This window comes from Enhydra lutris, unplaced genomic scaffold (assembly GCF_002288905.1).
Source record: "Enhydra lutris kenyoni isolate GAN:26980312 unplaced genomic scaffold, ASM228890v2 scaffoldscaffold24, whole genome shotgun sequence".
Classification (NCBI taxonomy): Eukaryota; Metazoa; Chordata; class Mammalia; order Carnivora; family Mustelidae; genus Enhydra; species Enhydra lutris.
The window spans coordinates 3,642,487-3,667,359 of NW_019154108.1; the positions used below are offsets into that span (position 1 = coordinate 3,642,487).

A 24,873-nucleotide genomic window follows, 5' to 3' on the forward strand; every position below is an offset into this window, starting at 1 on the left:
TTCGGGTAGTGAGGTCCAGGACCAGCGGGAGTTCAGTCTGTGGTAAAAGGGAGGGAGGTGGGCCAGCGTTTCGATTCCTGCGGTCGCCGGGCAGTACGCGGAATGAAAGCCAAGGCAGAATCCTCAGGTAGAGTCTGAGGTGCGAGACAGGAAAAGGCCCACGAATTCGGTCCCGGAGAGCACGTGTGTTTACTCGTGAAGAGGAGCCGTCTCCGGAGGCCGAGCGAGCACAGCCGCTTGTCTTTGTGTCTCCGTCGGCGGCGCAGACCCGCCGCGCAGGCCCGTGTCGGCGCGCTCGGTTTGACCGAACGTGTGCAGAGCGCTCGCTCTCCGGTAGCCCCCGGGACGGAGGGGCGGGAGAAAGGCCGGAGGAGTCGCGGGGGTCCGCAGAGAGGGAGCGCTGCGGGGCGGGCACGACGGGCTGACGTTTCTGCTTCGTCGGGCTGGGAGGTGGGGTCGGTGAGGTCGAGCGATCCGGCAGGGTCCGACCGCGGAGGTCCCGAAGTGGACGTCGGAGGCGAGGACTCGGACTCCGCAGGCCGGCCGCTCTGAGGGGAGCGGGGCTCTGAAGTGGGGCGTGCGCACACGGGACTTGCTCTTGGGAAGTGACTCTGGCGGCGACAGAGGTGCTGGCGCTACCGCTGCTGACGGGGCTGAGCGGTTACCCGCAGGGCTTCGTAGCCGATGCCGATCCCCCGACCGAGTGCCGTACCCGCGCCTCCGAGCTCGGGGTCCAGAGACGCAGGTCGTGCATCTGGCCACAGCTGGGAGGCAGTGCGTGCGCGCGCGGCCGCGGGGTCCTGCCCGAAGCCTCCCGCCGAATCGCCGCCGGGCGGGGCGCGGATGGGGCGGCCGAGCCGCCAGGCCACGCCCCTCCCGCCCGCGCAGGCGCGCTGCGGGCCGTGAGCTGTCAGAGCCCAGCGGCGGGCGCGCGGCGGGGTCCGACGTCGGCGCTGCAACCGGCTGGCAGCACCCGGCGCGGCAGGGGCGGCTCGCGCGGCGCGGCCCCAGCTCCCCCGCCAGGTCGCAGAGGAGAGCGGGGACCGGCGGGCGGCCGGCGGCGCTGGCAGGATGGGGAACCGGGAGATGGAGGAGCTGATCCCGCTGGTGAACCGGCTGCAGGACGCCTTCTCGGCGCTGGGGCAGAGCTGCCTGCTGGAGCTGCCGCAGATCGCCGTGGTGGGCGGCCAGAGCGCGGGCAAGAGCTCGGTGCTCGAGAACTTCGTGGGCAGGTGAGCGCGCGGGGCGCGGGGGGCGGGGCTGGCGACCCCGCTCGGGGCCGCCGGAGCGCGCCGGGGCGGCGGGAGCCTGAGAGCCGAGCCGCGGCGCAGGCGGAACGAGGGCCGAGCGGCGGCGTCCGCGGGGCGGGCGGGGTCGTCCCGGCTCCGGGCATCCTCCGTCCCCCCCGCGGCGGCTGGCCCTCCTGTCTGTCTTTCATCCTGCGATACAAAGCCATTTCCTCCGCGTCCTCCGGTCGGGGAGCCAGGGGAGGGGTCCGCCCGGGAGCCGCTTCCCCCGCCCGGCGCGCCCGCCTCGGGCAGCCGGGATGCGTCGCGCGCCCGGGAGCGCCCCGGTCCCCGTCTCTCCCGTTCTCCCGGCGCCGCACCCCTCCTTTCCTGTCAGCCTCCCCGCGGCTCTCCGCCAGCCTCTGGGGCTCGACCCCCCGCCCCCGGGGAGCTGCTGTCTTCGTCGCCCTCAGCCCCGCTCTCGGCCCCGCTCAGCCGGCCGCTGTGCGAAGACAGTCGTCCCTGCCGCTGGCCGGGGAGGCGGGGTGCGCGGAGAAAGAAGCCGTTTGTTGTGCGGAGGCTTCCCCGGCCGCGCTGCCCCACGTTCTCCCCGAGAGTCGCAGAATAGCCGCGGTGTCCGCGGCGGCACCTACTCCCTCCCGGGCTTCTGGCCGCGGACCGAGGGGACGAGCGAGCACTCGCGCTGCCCAGATGCCATGTCATTCCCGCATCGTCTCGGAGCGGACCCGCGTCCCCCCGCGCGCTCCCCGCGCCCCTCCCCCAGCGTCTGTGGTCCCTGCGCGCTGCTCCGTCCGGCGGGTCTTCGAGACCAAATGCTGAATCCGAGCGACCGTTGCGGCTTTCGTCGCGACCCTCGACCCAGAAAAAGCTAAAGGATTGATTTTTGAATTGGGAATCAGCATTTCTCGCGAGGGATTAAGTTACCTTAACGGCCTCGCCCGAGGAGTGCAGACATTTGCCAAGAAAAACCCGTTTGGAAGCGTTACGAGAGCTGAAATCTGCCTCCCGAAGCAAACCAGGTGGAAGGGGCAGCACCGAGACCGTGGGCCGGAGTGGCGACGGCCCACGACTGTGCTTTACTCTTCTTCTTTGGCTGGTTAAGTGGTTTTACATCCAGAACGTTCCTGTTCCTTTTTCTCTCTTTTTGTTAGTGTTTGGTGGTGTGCAAAATTCCGATATTCCCACATCTCCCAGTGTCTGTAAAGTGCATGTTTCCCCCTCTCAGCTGATGCTCTGTCTGCCCGATGATACTCTTCTTTTTCTCCTTGTATGAGCTAGAAAGCTTAGAATCCTAATGAAAAAGTAAAATTGCTGACCATTGGCTGCTCTCTCTGCGTAAGTCTCTTAATCCTTCACTTTGGTTTTACCATTTTGAGTGATGAGAAAAGTGATGGTAAAACATTCTGCATACGTCATCTTAGACTAATGGTGGAGTGATGGGTGAATGGGATTTCAAACATATACATAGGGAGTCATATACTTAATTAAGGGTTTTGTGTTTTTGGATTTATTGGCAATGAAATTCACTAAGTTTAAAGTGGCATCCTTAGGGAAAGTGAGGTTTGAGGACAATGGATTTTTGAATTTTCAAACTCCAGGACATTTAGCATGGTACCTTAATAGTCATTTAACTACTTTTGTTTTTAAAACAAATACTTAAAGATTAAAATAGTGAGTAATTCAAATGCGATTACCATATTTTTATGCATCCTTAATATATTTACGTGGGTGGGCCTGTATTATAAATACATTGTTTATGTCAAGAGCTTTTGAACCTAATGTCAGTTTTAGGCATGTATCTTAATTCTGTCCTGACACACTTCTTAATACTATAATAAAATTGTATACATTTCCCCTCACTAGCTATAGTCTTTTAAAATGAGAATTTCAGGAAAAGAGAATGGAAGAGTAAATTATTTTAGCTTAAATATTTTTCATGATAAAATGAAAAATACAGATATTATAAGCATTATACAAATCAGAGCATTTAGCAAAACACATTAGTTCTTTGTTATACTTTATTAAAAAGTTTTACCAATAATTAATTAGTGTTAAAATATCAAATCAAAGGATGAACATAGAGGGAAATTCACATAGAGAGAAATTCTCATTTAATAAATATATAAAGGCTTTATTATCTGTAGAGATGACACTTGCCTAGCAGAGCTTATATATTAGGAAAAAAATTAATTAAAAAGGTCATTTGACTTTAATAAAGGTTTCAGTCATTGAATTATTGAGGAATCTAATTTCTAATTATAGACCAACCTTAGGGAAAAAAGAGTTCTCAATTTTGAAAGGAGATTGGTCCTAGGCAGAAAAAAAAAACTACTCATATTCCACTGTAACCTTTTATCTTTTTGTTATCCAGAAATTTTGCGGTAAAGATAAGGCCCTTTCCTTTAAGGATGAAACTTTCTTCTTTTACATGTAGCTATTTTTTCATTTTAAGACTCTGACTTCTGTGCAGTTACTGAATGTAGTCATAAAACAAGGGGTCATTGCTTGTGTTTGCTCTCATTTAAGCTTGTTCTCTTCAAAATAATGATGCATTTTCCTCAATATTTAACAATCCATATTTAATGGACTATTTTCTTCTCTCAGATAGTTTATATTGATTTTTTTTCCCCCTGATACCACTGAATGAATGGTTGTGAATGTGTTTACTTCATTTAACTGTAGCTGTAAAATCCAGTTTTGGGGTGACAAGTTTGAGATTGTTATGTATAAAATGAGTCATGAATGAACTGCTTGTTTGTGATTTTCTTTCTGAAGTGATGAATTTACATATTAATGTAATATAGTGTGAAGAACCAGATTGTTCTTTTGGTTGTTCAGATGAGGTATAGACTGGCAGTGAGAGGCAGTGTAAGGTCGAATGAGTAGAAACTGAGACCCATGGTGTGAATAGAGGGGTTCATCATCTGGACTGGGGGTCTGCCCATTTGTCTGGTTTGTGTGTGGAAGAACTGAATTTACTCAACTACTTTCATATCCAATTTTTTTTTAAACGGTGCAGTGAGAGGATGATGATAGTGGTTAACATTTATTGAGAGCTTGCTATGCATCTGATACTATTCTAAGGGCTTATACGTGGGTAATCTCATTTAATACTCTTAAAGCCTCACAAAGGAAGGTACTCTTATGATGGAAGAAGAAATTCGAGATTTAGAGAGTTTGAGTAACTTGCTCATGGCTGATCTAATTTGAGATAAGACCAGTGGAACCAGTGGAATAGATCCAAGCATGGGGTGTCTAGGTTCCATACCTGTACCCTAAAACACTTGTACCATGTTGCTCCCACCATACTTAGATTTACCGAACCTCTGATAAATACTTTTAGCTTCTTTGTTTGATCAGTCACCACCTCAGTGAACAAGAAGCTGCCACATTAATACTATTATTCATATTTATTTATGTCTACCTTGCCTCATTTCACGGAAGATTTGAGGCAACCCCTTAGGCAGAAGCAATATTAGTTAAAGGATAAATACTTTTCTTTACTATATTAGACATTCTTGAAGGGAGCTGTAGCATGTAATTGGGTTGTTTATTTAAGTATGTGTTTAGAGCACATATAACTTGCTTATGGAGGTATTAAATGAAAACTGTACTAGTTGCTAATGTGCAAATGCTTTATGATGATATAATTGTTAAAAACATTAGTTTTCCTCATACACTATTCATGGGAATGCAGATTGGTGTAGCCACTTTGGAAAACACTGTGGCGATTCCTTAAGAAATTAAAAATAGAGTTACCCTATGACCCTGCAATTGCACTACTGGATATTTACCCCAAAGATACAGGTGTAGGGAAAAGAAGGGCCATCTGTACCCCAATGTTCCTAGCAGCAATGGCCACAGTTGCCAAACTGTGGAAAGAACCAAGATGCCCTTCAGCGGGTGAATGGATGAGGAAGATGTGGTCCATATATACAATGGAGTATTATGCCTCCATCAGAAAGGATGAATACCCAACTTTTGTATCAACATGGACGGGACTGGAGGAGATTATGCTGAGTGAAATAAGTAAAGCAGAGAGAGTCAATCATCATATGGTTTCACTTACTTCTGGAATGTAAGGAATAACACGGAGGACATTGGGAGATGGAAAGGAGAAGGGAGTTGGGGGAAATCGGAGGGGGAGACGAAACATGAGAGACTGTGAATTCTGAGAAACAAACTGTGGATTTTGGGGGGAAGTGGGGTGGTAGGTTGGGTGAGCCTGGTGGTGGATATTATGGAGGGCACATATTGCATGGAGCACTGGATATGGTGCATAAACAATTTTGGAACACTGAAAAAAAATCAAATTAAAAAAATTAGTTCTTCGGGGTACGTGGGTGGCTCAGTGGGTTAAGCCTCTGCCTTCGGCTGGGGTCATGATCCCATGGTCATGGGATGGAGCCCCACATCGGACTCTCTGCTCAGTGGGGAGCCTGCTTCCTCCTCTCTCTCTGCCTGACTCTCTGCCTACTTGTCATCTCTGTCTGTCAAATAAATAAATAGTCTTTAAAAAAATTAGTTTTTCAATGCTAATTATATAAGCAGAAAATTCCACATCATTTTATTCTAGTCTAAATGTTAAATAGACTTTTGATTTTTGTACAAGTAGCATAGGTTTTGTGATTAATGATTTAAAAAGACTCTTTTTAAAGTGACTATGTTGAGTGAGAACATTTCTTTTTTTTTTTTTCCTAAGATTTTGTTTATTTATTTGACAGACAGAAATCACAAGTAGGCAGAGAGCAAACAGAGAGAGGAAAGGAAGCAGGCTCCCCGCTGAACAGAGAGCCCAATTCGGGGCTTGATCCTAGGACCGTGGGATCATGACCTGAGCCGAAGGCAGAGGCTTTAACCCACTGAGCCACCCAGGTGCCCCAATAGACACTATTCTTAAGTTCTTTGACTGATATCAGGAAATTAGTTAAAAATTGAGGAGGGAAGAGTTCTCTAATTGCAAATGAGATTAGGCACAGAAGCATTCATATTAGTAAAACTTTTAAATTCAGAAATAAGATTGTATTGAGGGAAAGTATTTTTCTTAAATATCAAAGCATCTGAATTTGTGAATATTTTTCAACAAATGGGTTCTAGGTGTTAAAGTTATTAGGTAAATGGGTGCTAACAATTAAGTTGTGATAATTTTTGAAAATTGTGCTCGTGGTACCCAAGAGTCCATTCTTTTAAAAAATTTTTAATTTTATTATTATTATTATTTTTAAAGTTTTATTTATTTATTTGACAGAGAGAGAGAGATCACAAGCAGGCGGAGCAGCAAGCAGAGAGAGGGGGCAGCAGGCTCCCCGGTGAGCAGAGAGCCCGCCACGGGGCTCTGTCCCAGGACCCTGAGATCATGACCCCAGCAGAAGGCAGAGGTCCAACCCACTGAGCCACCCAGACGCCCCTCCCAAGAGTCTCTTTAAAGAAAAAATCAGACACATGAACTTTTTTCATCCAACAATGAATTGCTAAAACCTGAAATTACAAAGATATTTTTGCTGAATTAACATACATAATATACTTAATGTTATCACAGATTTATAGTTGGTAGGTTTTGTTTTTTTTTTTTATAGTTGGTAGGTTTTAAGTGCCACAGTCAACTTAATTCTTTTTTATTAATAGTATCTGAGAAGCAATACAACTAGGTAAACTGGACTGGATAGAATATCTCTGTTTTGAAATTTACTTTTGATTGACAGATATCAAAAAATGAACTTGATTAACTTCTTTAAGATTGAATTTGTATAGGCAGTCATCCAGAACTTTCGAGGAATGGAAACTTAATAGTTAGCTATGCTATTATGCTAGCGTTTAGGCTATTGGGTTATCTACCAGTGGAACATACCTTTATTATATTAGGTGTTTGTCTTAGGTAGTAGTATCTTTTGTTAGGGCTAATAAATGGAATTAAATTATGTTTTTTTATTACTATAATTTATTTGATATTGAGGATACTACAAGCAGCTGAAAGAAATAGATGATTTTTTTTTTCTCTATCACCAGAACCAAGTCAAGAGAGCCCTGAACTAATGTACTATATAGAATAATCCAGTCTTTTTGTATGGCCAAAGTTTTGTCTGCCTCTAGGTCTGCTTTGTAATTTCTCAGACTTTCAGTGTTAATTGATTAATTAATTAATTAAAAACATTTTGGTGGGGAGGGGCAAATGGAGAGAAAGAATACCACTACCTTGAGACTGTGACCTGAGCTGAAATCAAGAGTCAGGTGCTTAATACTGAGCCACTCAGGTGCCCCTTAGCATTAACTTAAAAATCCCAGTGGATTATATAATACTGAACACATTTTTATAAAGTGGAAGGAAGAAGGAGGCCTGTGTTTGTTTAGCCTTACTGAGTTACTAGCAAAGACACCGTTAGTATACTTTCCATGCTTTCTTTACTTGGTCCGTTTTCACATCCCCGTGTTGATAGAGGAAGAAACTCAGGGTTAGAGACGAGTCATTTGTGGACGGTCACATGGCTAGTAAGTGGCCAAGCTGAGATTTAGCCTTGGATATGAGTCCTGTTGGTACTCTTGAGAAATACGAGCAAGTCAAGTCAATGAACACGTGTTTCTGGAGCCCTGACTACACTGGGTGAGGCCATAGCAGGAAGTGTGAATGCCCAGAAACTGACGTAGGTATAAAAAGAGAACTGACAACATAAGGTGTGAGATCTCAACCTTCAAGTCGTTTTGTAAAATAAATGCAGTTGGGTATAACGCAAACTGGGACAAAACAATTTATACTGTATCAATTTAATTTTACAAAAAAGAAAAAAAAACCCTTGAAAACCCACAATTCTGAAATTGAATTGGGATATAAGAGGAAAGTAGACAATATGGGAGTTTCCAGTGTCATTGGGCAGCTGGTGTCATTTCAACTCAAGGCTGCAAGTCCTAAAGTATCGGTGTCCAAGTGGGGAGGTGGTTACCTGTGTCTCGGGGTCTGACTGCACAGCTAAAGCAGTGAGTTTAGACTGTCGCTTTATCACAGGGAGATGCTGTGCACTGGAGACGGCCTGAGACGAGAGCAGGAGGGAAAAAAGGTTGGAGAGATTAAATATATGACTGGTGCAGTGAAGGCGAAGCAAGAGTGGATGGATTGGGCCAACGGCTCTATAAGGACCCCCAGTGGGGTAAGGCCAAAGGGAGGGGAGGGTTTTTGTTTGTTCGTTTGTTTGTTTTTGTTTTTTAAAGAGTAAGGCAGTTAGTTAAAGTGGTGAAATAAATTGAAGACAAAATGTCAGGGAAAATGTTCTGAAGGCAAACGTGAGAGTGGAATCTGTTGTGACTGTTCAGAAGTGGGGGAGGTAAAGGAAGGCAGTTGACACTCATTTGCGTTTCTTGAGGTAAAGACTATTCTGACAAATTCGAGGGTTTATTAATACCAAGTTGGTGCTTTTGTTTCTGTTTTGTCATAGGTAGCTCAGCTTCGCTTTTTATCTGTAGCAAGGACGGGCATTTCACTAGGTTCTGTGAGAAGCTTTCTTCGGTCTTAATTTCTTTGCTAACTTCCTAGAGCTACATTAGGATACAGAGAAACTAAGAGATTTGCCCAAGGTCGAAAACAGAATCAGAGCTGAGTTTGGAACTTGGCGTTCAGAGCTGGGAGCCCCATTCAGGTCATCATCTTCTTTTCCTCCTCTTACTGTTTTAGTGCCTCCCTCTTATCCTCACGCCGCCTCCTCCTCTTCCCATTCCTTTCCACTGGACCAGTCTTTCCTCCGCGATGTTTCCCTCCATTACTTGACCTGATAGCGGACCAGCAGTGATGTTTCGTCCTCCTGCCCCTCCTCCCCCCCATACAATAGAGGAAGGAAACAAGGAGCAGGATTTTTGTCAGGGTTAGGCTTAGACCAGGTAATTTGGCTGAGACAGTATGCATTACTGTATTTGTGACTTTCAGGAAACAGGCCCAGAGAGAGACTAAATAAAGTAGTGAATGTTTTCACCCATGATTAATTTTTTCCCACCAGGTGGGTGTATCTAGAAAGTTGTGCCCGGGATGGTCACTGATAGACCTTGCTTAAACCAAGGAAAGCTTCTGAAAAGTTGAGGATAAGTAAATAATATAAATCTGGAAAGGTTGCTATTTTAAGAAATGGTGAACTTGGGGCGCCTGGGTGGCTCAGTGGGTTAAAGCTTCTGCCTTTGGCTCGGGTCATGATCCCAGGGTCCTGGGATCGAGCCCTGCATCGGGCTCTCTGCTCAGTGGGGAGCCTGCTTCCCCCTCTCTCTCTCTGCCTGCCTCTCTGCCTACTTGTGATCTCTGTCTGTCAGATAAATAAATAAAATCTTAAAAAAAAAAAAAGAAATGGTGAACTTTTTGGTAAAATAAAAGATAAGTGTTGGGTAGCAAATCCTTACCCTTCAGTTTTGCCTGTTTCATATTTTACTTTTTTGTTTGTATTCTTCTCTTTTTTTTTTAAGATTTTTTTTTTATTTATTTGCCAGAGAGAGAGAGAGAGAGAGAGAGAGTACACACAAGCATGCAGAGAAGCAGGCACAGGCAGCGAGAGAAGCAGGCTCCCTGCCGAGCAAGGAGCCTGATGCGGGACTCGATCCCAGGACCCCGGGATCATGACCTGAGCCGAAGGCAGCGGCTTAACCAACTGAACCACCCAGGCGTCCCGCTTTTTTGTTTGTATTCTTAGAGTGAGGCCCATTGACATCATAGGAATTATTTTAATAATTAATTTCAATCAGCTTTAATATTGTGTTATATCCGTAATGTTAATTGATTAGAAAGGCAAGATAGTTGTTGAGGAAAAGGAGGATGTATTTAATCCATGAATTAAATGAATGATACAGGACAGATTTAGATCTTGTTTTTCTCTGACATTCCTGCTGAAAGTCCTCTATTTCTAGAATTTAAACTGGGTGCCTCAACGCTCTTTCATGACAGTGTCTCGTTTTCATTTCCCACTGCTTCAAGGTCATGATATACCCAAGAGTAACACATACATACCTATTAGAAGTGGGTAGGACCTCATTGTCTTGTTTCAGTGGCTTGGAATGGAAAAGACAAATCCATTTAATTAGTAATTTGATGGGTGACTAATCTTATTTATGGTATTTCTTTTCTTCAATCTCAAAAAGCCAATATTTGAAAGGACTCATCATATCCTGGATATAGAGTGTAGGCTTTGATCACTGAAGGTTTCAGTCCCACCTCTGACTTTTGTTAGTAGCATGTTCCTCAGCAAGGCCCTGAACCTCCTTGGGACTTAATTTCCACATCTGCAGTATAGGCATAGGAATACAGACTTGATTTTTTTATGTGCATGTGAGTTCTAAGTCTGATAATGTATAGTGTATGACCCATAATATGCATTCAGTGAATGATGGTGGTGATATCATGATTTATAAGAAAAATATATATTTGATCATTCATATGACCAAAATATGTTTCTTTTTTTATTTTAAGATTTTTATTTATTTATTTATTTGAGTAGGGCAGGGATGAGGAAGGAGCAGAGGGAGAGGGACAAGTAGACTTTGTGCTGAGTGTGGAGCCCAGTGTGGGGTTTCATTCATCTCAGAACCCTGAGATCGTGACCTGAGCCAAAATCAAGAGTCAGATGCTCAACCAACTGAGCAACCCAGGCACCTCCATCCTTTTTTAAGATTTTATTTCATATGACCAAAATATATTTCTCAAATTTTTTGGCCTTCATCCATGGTTCCTGTCTTACAGCTCGCAAAACCCTTGGAATTTCCTGTGTTGAGAATGAGAAAGGTGTCTTTTTGTTATGTTAATGAGGCGACTTGGAAACCACCTAAGGATGGGGGTGGCTTGTCAGTGGAGCTAACCCTGTGATTCCAGGGTTGGAATTTTTCGTCCTCTCCCCCAATTTCCTGGGAGAAGAGACTGGGTTGAGGTTGCATCAGTTGCCAATAGCCAATGATTTAATCAGTCATGGCTATGCAATGAGGCCTCCATAAAACCCCAAAGGACTGGGTTCGGAGAGCTCCTGAGTTGATGAGCACATGAACATTTAGGGAGTTTCCATGCCCTGGAGAGGGCATGGAAGCACCTCGCCCTTTCCCCATACCTTGCTCTATGCATGTCTTCCATCTGGTTGTTCATGAGTTATATCTTTTTATGATACACTGGTAATTTAGTAAGTTAAATGTTTCTCTAAGTCCTATGGGCCACTCTAGCAAATGAATTGAGCCCAAGGAGATTCAGACTGACATTTGAGGTGTCAGGGTACAACCTTGTGAGACTGAGCCCTCAACCTTTGGAATCTGATACTACCTCTGGGTATGGCATCAGAATTGAGTTGAACTGTATGACACCTAGCTAGTGTCCAGAGCATTGCTTGTTGGTTTGTTGGTTTGGGAACCGCCCCTCCTCACATGGGAATTGGTACTAGAACCCATTTAATGGCTACTGGTCTAAGTCTTTTATCTAGACTGAAAGTTTTCTGAATATTCAATACAATTTAAGAAACTTTACAAGATCTCTTTACTTAATCCTAACAAAAAACATCTGAAACTATGGAGGGGGGATACTTCATTTGATTTATCTATGATGAATATTATAGTTTCCTCAGGGATTTTTTCCCCTCAGTTGTTGGTGAAGGGAAATGGTAGAAGGATTATGAGAACAAGGGCAGGAATGGGAAAGAGGAAGTCTTGCTTAGTTTAGGTGTGAGTGTGAGTGTCTACTATATTGTAGGGAGACAGGAAGAAAACAGATGAAATCTTAACTGCTGAGGGAATTAGGAGTATTCGTGAGTTATTTAGTTTGAGATGGATGTTTGTTAAAGGATTGCCTTAGGTAAGCTGAGGCACCATGGGGGAGAGCACTGAGAACCGGGGTTAGCCCAGTATAACCATCACCTTGCTAGTCTTCCTCAGCTTTTCCTGTCTGATTTAGAGGCCCCTCCCCAGGTCCTTGTTCATAACCTTCCTAAACAAGGATCTTACTGCACAGTTGGTTGCCTTGTCTGTCTGCCCAACTCTTTGCAGCTTCCATGAAGTCAGGAGCTACATTTCATCTCTCATTTTCATTTAACGCTGTATGAATGAACAGTGCGATTCTGGGCACGGCACTTATCCAAGCTGAATTGTACCTTCTTCTTCATTAAATGGGTGTTGGACTAGGTCCGTGTTTTTCAGACCGTGGGTATGACTTATTAGCAGGACATGATATCAGTTTAATGGGTTGTGACAGCTTTTAAAAAATATCAGAGTACATCCCGAGTAGTAATGGTAAGTACGACACATAATTGGGAAACTTTTGTATTAGTTATATACTTGCATGTGTATATCATGCTGCAATATGAAATTTATTTCTTACTACAGTTGTTCTCAAAGTTGTTGAATGCCTCTGGACTAGATTAAATCTGATGTTATTTCTAGTCATTTATTTGGTGATTCTATACTTGGGTGGTAAGACAGATCTTTTTATTACAGAAGGCACAATTCCCACTATACCATAGTATTCCACTAGGTGACCTAAAATGGAGATAATTTTATTATTTTTATTTTGCTAAATTAACCATGTTTTAATCGGAAAAAAAAAGGAATAGGTATATATGTTAAAAACTCAGATCTTTCAAAAGGATATACGATAAAAATTATCTCCCCCATTGTGGTTTTTACTTGTTAAGATGTTCCATTTACCTGAATACCTGCCAGATTATTTCTGGGTTTATATTTTCTTCATATGACATTTATTTGATTTTTGAGGAAGAGAGAATTTAATAAACTTGTTTGGTTGCTGGTAGATGATAAAACAGTTGAGAAAGAATATGTTTGAAAATACTATTTGCAGATGGATATACTCATTCACTGAGTCATTTACGGTCATATTTGGAGAGTTTACTATATGCCAGAAGCTCTGTGAGGCTCTTCGTATTGAACAGCTCCTTCAGAGAACTTGGTGACCCAGTAGGATACAAGGCTCGATATGCACTGTGCTGTTATTATTAGGGTAATCAAGCTAACGATTTTTTAAAAACTTTTATTCATTTATTTATCAGAGAGAGAACAAGCGAGTGAGTTGAGAGAGCGCAAGCTGGGGGAACAGCAGGCAGAGGGAAAAGCAGACACCCCGCCAAGCGGGGAGCCCGGTGCGGGACTCCATCATGACCTGAGCCAGAGGCAGACACTTAACCGACTGAACCACCCAGACCCCCAGGCTAATGATTCTTATGTGATGCATTTGTTAGAAAGTAGTTGATGGTGTCATGACGTTGTCTTCAAATATTTGAGGAGCTGTTAACTGGGAGGGATTAGATCGACTGAATGTCCTAGGAAGACACAGAGCAAATGGGTGAGTTACAGGCACACAGGTTTAAGCTTAGTGCAAGGGACACTGCTCAACAGAAGAGTTAAGAAATGGAATGAGTTCCCTGTGAAGCAGCAAGTTTTCCATCACCAGAAGGGTAGAGGCCAGGGATGAAAGACTTGACTGGCTCCTTGGCAAGGTGTAGATGGGAGGCAGATTGAGCAAAAGGCCTTTGAAGTTTCTTTATAACTTAAAGTCTATGATTTGGCTTGCTGGGTGTCAGAGAGCAAACTGGCAAAAAAAAAAAAAAAATGTATGTTTTCTATAGACTATTTCTAAGTAGATAAAAAGTGTCAGACATATAAACGGGTGAAGACCTCCCTGGGTCCAGCCTTTCCAGGCCTTCAGAAAATAGTTGTGGATGTTAAAAAACTGGAATCCCTCACAGAATGGCTAGTTCCATGAAGCAGCTCTGAATAAAATTGTTTTAGTGATAAATTGTATTCTTTGGGGAAAAAAAAAAGACGGAATACAGCTTGGGGGCACTTGGGTGGCTCAGTCCATTGGGCATCTGCCTTCGGCTCAGGTCATGATCCCAGGGTCCTGGGATCCAGCCCCACATTGGGCTCCTTGATCGGTGGGGAGTCTGTTTCTCTCTCTGCCTGCTGTTCCCCCTGCTTGTGTTCTCTCTCTGTGTCAAATAAATAACATCTTTAAAAAAATGGAATAACAGCTTGATTTTAAAATCTGCTTTAACAATCCACCTTTTTTCCAGTGGTGTACTAGCCTAAAAACTCACCGAAAAAAATCTCATTTAGTCTTCTTTTTCATTTCTAAAATCCTCTTCCTAAATCTAATACATATTGGAATTTCCTTATTCAGAACATTCTAGTCCAGGTCCTCCCCTACATCTGGAGAACTCTGACAGCATTGTGCTCCCCCATTTCCTCCGTTTCTCACTCATCCATTCCATGCTAATATTGCTGCTCTCACATGAATTTTCCAACACGCAGCTTTCAGGTCACTATTGCCAGGAACGTGCAGTTACCACCCGGCTTCTCAGGTCTCTATGTGATTTTCTTTTTTCTTTTTTTTTTTTTTTTAAAGATTTTATTTATTTATTTGACAGACAGAGATCACAAGTAGGCAGAGAGGCAGGCAGAGAGGGAGAGGAGGAAACAGGCTTCCCACTGAGCAGAGAGCCCGATGCGGGGCTCGATACCAGGAACCTGATATCATGACCTGAGCTGAAGGCAGAGGCCTTAACCCACTGAGCCACCCAGGCGCCCCTCTATGTGATTTTCAAAGCATCTTACCTATGTAGCTTTCATTTTCCACTCTTCTGCAATGTGTTTTCTTCTCACTTTTCTCATCTTTTCTGTTATAAAGTGGTCATTTCTGATTACATAGGAATGAGCATGGCTGGGCAGAGCACGATCTTTTGTGACCAAAAGGAATTCCGGCTGTCGACAGGTATTTGCTTTCCTCGGGATGAAAAGGCAGTTAAGAAGCTCAACAGGCTCTAGTGTAGACTCAGGTAGAGTACGCTCCAGAACCAGTGAAGTGTTGAGCTAGGGAACATGCAGTCTCTGGGGCCGGACCGCCTGCATTCACATCCCAGCCTTTCCGCTTACATACTTCTCTTATCTTCGGAAATCACTGACCCTCTTGGTGCCCTGGCTGCCTCATCGGTACAATGAGATCATAGCAGAACCTATCTCATAGAGTAGCTGTGGGGATTAAATTAGTTAATACAGGGAAAACACGACAGCATCTATCATGTGACAACAGTTCTGTGTTTGTTACTGGGAACGAAGTTCAGACAGAATTTGGGGGCCTTTAGAGTTACAGAGTGTTCTAGATCTTTAAAAGAAAATGTCACATCTCTTTGGACAGTCCAGGAAAGATTTCATGAAAGAGCTAGGGTTTGAAATGAGCATTGGAGAGGAAGAATTTGATCAGTTGAGATAGGGCCAGAGGCAGAGGTCGGAGGTCAGAGGCCAGATTGCAGCCTTCTCTGACCTCTTGATGACTTTAGGGTAGGTTCCGTGTTGTTTGGCACTTCAAGGTTTCTGACTGATTTATATAGGGTTTTGGTCCCCGAGGCAGACTGCAAATTCCTTATTGGTATTCCCCACAGCATCTTGTACAGTTCGGTTTTAGGTACTTAATTTTTATTGAGTTTTCACTAATTAAATTGTTGACCCGACTTCAGATGGGTTAGGACTGGGAGTGAAAGATCACAGCTTTTAGTAAGATGTATGTATTTAAGACTTTATTTTTAAGTAATCTCTACATCCAACGTGGGGCTTAAACTCACAACCCCACGATTGAGAGTTGCACGCTCTACCGACTGAGCTGGCCGGGCACCTCTAGAGATCTATATTCTACACTTATGAGATAGAATTGACTGTGTTTGATGAACTGATGCTCTTAGCTTGATAAACTAATGTTCTTAGCCCAGGTGCCTTAGATTTTTAGTTATCCCTTCTCTCATCTGTACTTCTCTAGCCATTTTCTTAATGCTGTAATTCTATTTAGGGTTCTCCCATTTAACCCCTGCCCTCTTCTGCTGTTGGTTTAGCTCCTTCCTGGTCTTTACAACCTTTACTTTCTGAACTCTTGATGTCTGAACCCGGGAGTCAAATAGATTTGAATTACAAGTTTAAATATACTTGAGAGACTGGTTCATCCCAGCATCTCCCAAGGCAAATATATGGATTTTTGTGTAAGATTTACTAAAGGGGACTTGTCAAAATAAAGGTTCCTGGGCCTGACTCATGGTGACTGATTCAGTGGGTGTGGAGTTAACCCAGCATAATCTGTATTTTTCAGAAGTTCTCCTGGTGCTCCTAATAAGCAACCAGATTTGGGAGCTCATAATTACCACTTCCACAATTCCTGTGATTTCTGCAGCTGTGGATAAGGAATGAAATGTGTCTTCCATTCCCATGAGTACACTGAAACTGCCCTTGCCAAGGTCACTGATGATTCTTAAGCAGCTTATTTTACTAAGTATTTCTGAAATTGATCACCTATGCTTAATTCCTACAACCACTGAGTTCAAGTTGGCATCGTTCATCTTCTGGACCATAGCAGTGGACTTCATGCTTTCACCATCTGTAACCCTCCAACCTGGCTTCCACACAGCCATAGCATGAATGATATGGAATTAAAATTAAATGATGTCACTATCTTGGTGAAAACTATTCAGCTCCTAATGCCAACAGCATAAAATCCAAGCTTCTTGGTATGACATTAAAGGCCCTGCATGACCCAGCCTCTCCAGGTTATCTTTTATGCTTGGATCCAGCTGCTGCTCCTGCCCTGCACATTCACCTGCTGTTTCACATTTCTTTGCCTATTTCACATGAGTCCCTTTATAAGGAACAATGTGCTCCTTCACAAGGCTAGCTCCTCTTATCTACAACTCAAGTTTCCTCCCTCCTCTTCTCGTGGATACCCCAGCTACCTTCTACTTTCTCATCTTTCCTGTTACTTGTCCCTCTTCTAGGCATCATAACTATGAGTAGTTTTTTAATGTTATACTTACTACATTGTATTGAGTTATTTTATCTACTTCTATCATTAAATTATGAACTTCTTGAGGGCAGAGCCTGGTTCACATTTGGCACATAGTAACTTCCGAATAAATATTGAATGAATGAGCCAACAAATTACAATAGAGACGTTTCAGCCTCTCATACTGATTATCTGCAGCATGTGATGTTGCTTATTAAAAACTCTGTGTGCCAGGCATTGTCTTAGGTAGCAGAAAGGCATTAATAAGTGAACAAACATACTCCCCGGTCATGGAAGAAGGTGGGATAGAGTGAAAAATCAATGACAAGCAAATCAAAAGTGTATAATTATAACTCAGTATGGATCCCCTGACAGAAATGATCATGACACAGTGCTAGAACATGACAGAGAGGGACATTATTTATAGGTTGATCAAGGAATACTGTCTGATCAGGTGATAATTCAGCTGAAGGAAAAGAAATCAGGTATGGAAGAGCTACGAAAAAGCATTTCATGCAGAAGGAACAGTATGTGTTAAGTCTCTAAGGTGTCAAAGAGCTCTTTGTGTTGAAGGAATTTAAGGTAAGTTGGGCTAGGGGGAAGTATGGGAAGGAAAAGTAGCAGAGGAGAGTTTAGGTATACTTTGTTGGTATAAAAAAATAGTTTACATTTTGCCTGGAGTACAATGGTAAGCAACTGAAGGAAGGATTTTTATCAGGATAGTGACATAATCTGATTTATATCTAAAAAAGGTTACTCTAGGTAAGTGCTGTTTAAGATTGTAGTCCCAGGGACACCTGGGTAGCTGTTAGTTAAGTGTCTGCCTTGGGCTTGGGTCCTGATCTTGGGGTCCTGGGATTGAGTCCTGCATTGGGCTCCTTGTTCAGTGGGGAGCCTGCTTCTTCCTCTGTCTGCTGCTCCCCCTGCTCATTCTTTCTCTCTCTGACAAATAAATAATAAATAAAATCTTAAAAAAAAAATTGTAGTCACACCCCCATGTGGCTAACACTACTGAGAAACTGAATTTTCAACTTTATGTGATTTTTAACCTGAATTTAAAAGCAGAATTGAGGGCGCCTGGGTGGCTCAGTGGGTTAAGCCGCTGCCTTCGGCTCAGGTCATGATCTCAGGGTCCTGGGATCGAGTCCCACATCGGGCTCTCTGCTCAGCAGGGAGCCTGCTTCCCTCTCTCTCTCTCTGCCTGCCTCTCTGTCTACTTGTGATCTCTCTCTGTCAAATAAATAAATAAATAATTAAAAAAAAAATAAATAAAAGCAGAATTGATTCAGTTATTGGAAAACTTTCAAGTATGTTCTGGTACTTTTCAGCTATACATTTATAACATTAAATATAGATCAGGTATTTCTGATGAAAATTAAGCTTCTGAGTAGAGATGTGGTATAAATATAAAATACACACCAAATTTCAAAGCCTTGGTATGAACAGAAGAATGTAATTGTCTCATTAATTTTTTATATTGATTATATATTGAAATAATTATATTTTGGAGAGACTGGACTAAATTAAAATGGACTGTTAAATTTACTTGTTTCTTTTTATTTTTTTTATAATGTTGCTACTAGAAAATTCAGAGTGATTTATGTGGCTCACATTATATTCCCATTATTGGTAGATGCTGTGAGGATAGCTGAATGGTCTGAAGGCAGGCAAATTAACATCAGGGAGATGGGTTAATAAGCTTTTGCAGTTGCCTAGGTGGGTGATAATAATAGCTTTGATTAGGAGGTGGCAGTGGAAATGGAGAGAAGGGTAGATTCTACATGTATTTTGGAGGTAGAGTCATCATGACTTGCTGATGGATTAGGTAAGGGAAGAGAAGGATTAAAAAATGGCTTTACAGGTTTTTACCTTGTGACTTTACCTCCCTCTGTTCCCCCCCACCCCCAAACAAAGCAAAATTAAAAAAAAAACCACTATTACATTTATGGTCAGGTTCTTGTTTTTGTTTTTGCTTTTTTAGAAAGAGAGTGTCCATGTGAACTGGGGGTGGAGGGAGGGGAAAGGGCAGAGGGAGAGAGAGAGAGAGAGAATGAGAGTCTTAAGCAGGCTCCATGACTGCACAGAATCTGATGCAGGGCTCAATCTCAAGACCCTGAGATCATGCCTTGAGCCAAAATCAAGAGTTGGACACTTAACTGACTGAACCATCCAGGCACCCCTATGGTCAACTGATTTTTGACAAGAGTGCCAAGACAATTCGATGGGGGAAAGAATGTCCTTTCAACGAGTGGTACTAAGACAATAGGATATCCACATGCAAAAGAATTTGGACCCCTACCTCAAACCTTATACACAACTAACTCAAAATGGATCAAAGACCTAAACGGAATAACTAAGAAGAAAACACAGTGTAAATCTTGGTGACTTTAAATTTAACAGTGGTTTCTTTAACCCACTGAGCCACCCAGGCGCCCCTTAACAGTGGTTTCTTAGCTATGATACCGAAAGTATAAACAACAAAAAGAAAATTAGATAAATTGGGATTCATCAAAATTGAAAACTTTTGTGCTTCAAAGGATACTAATAAGAACATGAAAAGATGATCCTGAGAATGGGAGAAAGCTTTTGCAAAGCATGTATCTGACAAGGAATAGTGTCCAGAATATATAAAGAACTCTTATAACTCAACAATAAAAACACAAATTTCCCAATTTAAAAATGAGCAAAGGATCTGAATAGACATTTCTCCAACATTTCATGAATAGAGGATGCCTTTCCATCTATTTAGGTCTTCTTTAACTTCTCTCAATGATGTTTTGTAGTTTTTGCTATATAATCATAAAGTTTTAAATGTCAATGAAATACTAACAACTACTCATTAATATCTTTTAAACTCTGTGAGCTTCAGACTCTCATATCCAACCATCCTGATGTCTTATAGGCTCCAACATACTCAGATCCATACACTTGATATTCAATTCTCTATTAGAATGACTAACTTTCTGCCTGAGTCTACTCACCTTTCAAGACACAGCTATCACCTCTTTCTTAGAAGCCTTCACTAAGCCCACAGGTAGAAGGTGTTCACTGAATATATCTTGAAAGACTGGGGATGCCCAGAACCCTGTTGAACTGGTGAGCTTTTTGAACACAGAAGAGTTATCCAGAGACACAGTGTTGTAAGCACAAAAAGCCAAGGGCCTTTGTACTTACATGGCTTTCTGTTTTTGTTTCCTTGTCTGCAGAACAGAACTAATATACATTATCTCAATTCCTTTTACAAAGTCTAAACAGAGGTTTTTAAATGTCTAGTGCATCGACTCCTCAGTAAATGATAGTTTAAAAAATAGTGGCAAAACATGCCTAAGTGATCATCTCCATTGCAAGGATTGCAAAGACACCTGCTCTGTTTAAAATGCTGCATTTTTTTGGCATAACATTTATGACAAATTGTGAAGACTATAACTGAAGGTTGTTTTTCTAAAAGGTAATATTTCTCCAGAATGACTCGTATACTTCTTGGTTTAGACTGGTGGGAGGGTGAATGTAGTGATACATTTGGTGCAGAAGGAAAATATATAAGATTCAGATCTACCCTGCGTATTTTCCACTAAGGTGTCTGACTACCTGAACATTAAGGAGCTGTGCCAGTGAAGAGGACAAGAACCTGGTAACTGGTCTTGTGGTTAAAAGAAGATAACAGAGCTTACACTAAGGCTATCCAGAATGGAGGACAAACTATCAGTTGTCTATAGAACGGACAGGACTTGTGGAATCATAATGTATTAAGTGGAGGTCTCTGAGCTTGGAAAGGGGCCTTTCCTATTAGGTAGAACCAAGACAAGCACAAAGAGATTATAATTTAGATACTGTGTGTGTATATATATAATTTATCTAACTTATATATATAATATATCTAAATTATATATCTAAATTTTATAAACACACACACACACACACACACACACACACACACACCAAACACCTCTCTTTGGAGTGGGGTACAATGTTTATTGTTGAATTGTCCTTGTGTGACTTGTTTTTTTTCAGTAGCTCCTCTCTTTAAAAAATGATACAGAGGGGCATGTGCATGGTTCAGTCGGTCGTGTCCAACTCTTGATTTTTGCTCAGGTCACAATCCCAGGTCATGAGATTAAGCCCTGCATTGGGCTCTGAGCTGGGTGTGGAGACTGTTTAAGATTCTCTCTCTCCTTCTCCAACCCCCCACCCCCCACCCCCCTGCCTCTTTCTAAAAAAAAAAACAGCACATAAATTGAACATTAGCTAATAGTGTTTTCTTAATGCTTTGCATTATTATATTAGAGATGCTTTGTTAGATTTTGCTTGCTGAAAGTTTTTCAAAAAATATTTAATTTATTCATTTAGAGCACATGCATGAGCAGGGGGAGGAGCAGGGGGAGAGGGAGAGAAAGAATCTTTAGCAGACTCTGTGCTGAGTACAAAACCCACACGAGACTCAGTCTCCTTATCCTAAGATCATGACCTGAGCTGAAATTAAGAGTTGGACACTTAACTGACTGAGCCATCCAGACGCCCCTTGACAAAAGTTTCTAATTTTTGCTTGAGGAAAAAATTTTTTATTATGTTGTTAGAAGTTTTATTTCAGAGCAGGAATCTTTTGTGTGCCTAAATTGTTTTATAATGAAATTAATCATCCTTTAATTTGCCTTTTAAAACACAGACATTTAATATCTTGCAGGTTTTCTTAATCGGAGAGAAACATTCCTATAATTCATAAGAAGTTAGCTATCATCCCTGCAAATAAAACTGTTTTTTGATTTAAGTTTTAAATTAAGTTTAAATTAAATTTACATTTTAAATCGTGTTTTTTCCACAGAGGATTTGAGGTGGCTTCCTACAAACCATATTCATTCATTCATTTACTTGTTTTGTTTTTTGCAACAAATATCTATGGAGGTATTGGGCATATAAAATAAAATAAAATAGAAGTGAAGAGGCAGGGCCAAGAAAAACAAGTAACTAAGGTAAGACCAAGAAATGGAGAAGAGAAAATTTCCAGACATAAAGATTAGCATAATTGTAGAATTGAACACATATAAGCACCCTGGTGGTCAGGGGGAAAAGAGAACTATCAGTCAGACAGTTTTGTTATCAGGAAGAAGAAACATTCACATTCATACAGTTTTCTCTAGGGTAGAACAAAAACAATTTCTCATATTTTATAACTACCAATAGTAGCTTCTTTCCTCTATGATCTCACCCATTATCAGGGTTGAGCTGGGCAGGTGTCTTTGTTTTTTTTTTTTTAAGATTTTGTTTATTTATTTGACAGACAGAGATCACAAGTCGGCAGAGAGGCAGGCAGAGAGGGAGGAAGGGAAGCAGGCTCCCTGCCCAGCAGAGAGCCCGATGTGGGGCTTGATCCCTGGACCCTGAGATCATGACCTGAGCGGAAGGCAGAGGCTTCAACCCACTGAGCCACCCAGGCGCCCCTTGACTTTGGTTTTTTGAGTCTGGATCCCATTCTTATATTTTCAGATGCAGGCTGAGATTTCTTTCAGCTTAAATGCTCATACTTGTACTAACAGATTCATATCTCCCCAGATCGCTCATTTCCTTTGTGTGTTGATAGACTTGACTGTTGTCACATTTAATAAACCTTGAAACTTTCATATTTTCTTCAACTCTCCTCTCCCCATATCCACTAACTTTTGTGGGTTCTGCTTGAGTGGCGCCTTAGCTCTCTGATGGCGCTTCTCCATTTCCGTTGCTGTTTCCCCAGTTCAGGACGTACACCCTTCTTCTCTATCACAACAGCTTATTTAATAGTGCTTCTGGCCAGCCCCCTTCTAAATCATCTTCAGTGCTCTTGCTCAACCCTAATCACTGTCACTCCCTTTTCCTACATAATAAACTCCTAACTTTTTGGCATGACAGTGAAAGCTTTCCGCGATCTGGCCACCCACGACTTTTCAGCATAGTCTCCTCCTCTCACTCACACACGATACTACTTTTTCTGGAACATCTGTGCCTGCTCTCCCTGGTGTCTGTACTCATCCTGCTTCTTCCATCTAGAATGCTTTTGTTCTTCGTGTTCCTCCTATTTTAATTCAATTCGTTAGAACTTTACTGAGTGTCTGCTGTATACAGAGGGTTGTACTAGCTAGCTAAGGTGGATTCCGAGGTGGGAATGATTATCCTTTCAAAGATCTCACACAGGTATTCAGAGGAATTGCTTGGTAAGTTGCAGTTTCCACATTGCTTCCCCTCTGAAGCCTTTCTAAGGTCTTAAAAAAAAAAAAAAAGCTCAGGTGCATGTAGGTTTCTAATAAAGGCCCAGCATTTGTAAACTTTTCAGCCATGTGTGTAACCACACATGGAATGCAGCCTCTGAAGTCAGCAGGACTCGACATAGCATGTGGAGAAGAGCCTGGAATGGTTGGGGCCAGGCTAGGAGTGGCTTTAGAAAAGAGGTATAATTCTGTCTAGTCTTGTGGAAATGGTTACTGCTTAAGTGGTTGAATATGCCTTTCTCTGTCCTTATTATGATTACTTTATTTCACTAGAAAACCTGTATTTTAATGTGGCTGTTCATGCTCTGAACCTAAAATGTTTGGAACGTAGAAGTCACATCTGTACTAGGCTCTGATAGATAACATTGGGGTTTATCCAGCCCATGATTCATTTGCTAATAGGTACCCAAGAAATGTGTCATGGGGAGACAGATGCAGGGCATATGGTTTTCCTTTCAGATGTTAATCCTGAACTAAGGTTAGCTGCAACCAAAGAATTTTTCATATATTTATGGTGTTGTCACATAGATTTTTCTGCATTTCCTTTGACTCTACTTTTATTTGAACCAACCTCTTCTTGGAATAATGTATACTTTGTGTTTATAATCTACTTTAAAAATTAACAGACCCCTAGTTTACGTGTTGAGTGTCAAAGGGAATCTCTATCATTCTAGTATTCGGTGTTTGTGGAGTTTACTTCAGTGGTCATATATCATAAGTACATACTTATATATCTGTATTTACCATAGCCTACCATATTTTATCCATCAAAGATATCATAATTTTAAGATGCACCATTATTTTATATATGGCTAACAAAAAGAAAACCATTGTCTGTTAAACGCAATGCTTGATCACTTAGAATTTTTATTTTGTACTTACTGGAAAAGCTCTCAGACTTTAGAATTAGATTTTTATCATATGTCACTCACGTGCATACATAAGTTGTAAGATGTAAATGAAATGACTTGGTTAATTATTCCTAAAACTTGTTCACATTGGGTTCAACTCATGAATCAACTCTTCAGTGCATTGGTTGACATCTGTGTTTTTCCACCCAATATCATCCTCTTGCTATCAAGAATGTCTGTAGTAAAGCATTTCTTAAGAAGGTGCTTCTTGCTTAAGCGATAGTAGTGTTATTTCCTAACAGACAGGATCTCTTAGAACTAACCAGTTTTGTAATTGTTTGGTTTGTGCCCCAAGACTTACCCTCCCTAGTGAAGGTGTTGAGTAGTGTCCTGAGCACAGCTCGTGGCATTCCAGGCATCCGTCTTCTCTGTGGTCTGTGCAGGCCAGGGCCAGAAACTGCAACGCCCTGAAGTACTTGGTGTTAAGCCAAGTGATTTTTTCCTGTTTTCAACCTTGACATTGCAATTTGTGCGTTGTGTGAATGAGTGGAAATTTTTGAGCAAGAAATAGCTTCACGCCACATCTCTTTGAAATGCTCAGATCGACCTATTTAATGGCATCTTCACAGACATGCATAATTGAGTTAGTGATGTCACAACTTAGTTTTTCAGGCAGAAAGAAAGGAGATTTGCTGTCTTCTAAGTCTGCGCTTTCTTGGCAACTCTGGGTTGCTTTCCTAAGCAAGGAGTAGCTGCTTTATTTATTTATTTTT

General features: G+C 42.2%; 1 protein-coding gene across 3 annotated transcripts in view; it reads left to right on the forward strand.

Annotated features, from left to right (window-relative positions):
* The first annotated feature begins 1,071 nt into the window (after positions 1 to 1,071).
* LOC111150646 (dynamin 3) overlaps positions 1,072 to 24,873 on the forward strand; it is a 527,967-nt gene continuing 504,165 nt past the window's right edge. For all 3 annotated transcript variants that reach the window (XM_022508131.1, XM_022508132.1, XM_022508130.1), the window contains exon 1: positions 1,072 to 1,232. In XM_022508131.1, coding sequence (XP_022363839.1) covers positions 1,072 to 1,232 — 161 coding nt within the window. The remainder of the gene's footprint in view (positions 1,233 to 24,873) is intronic.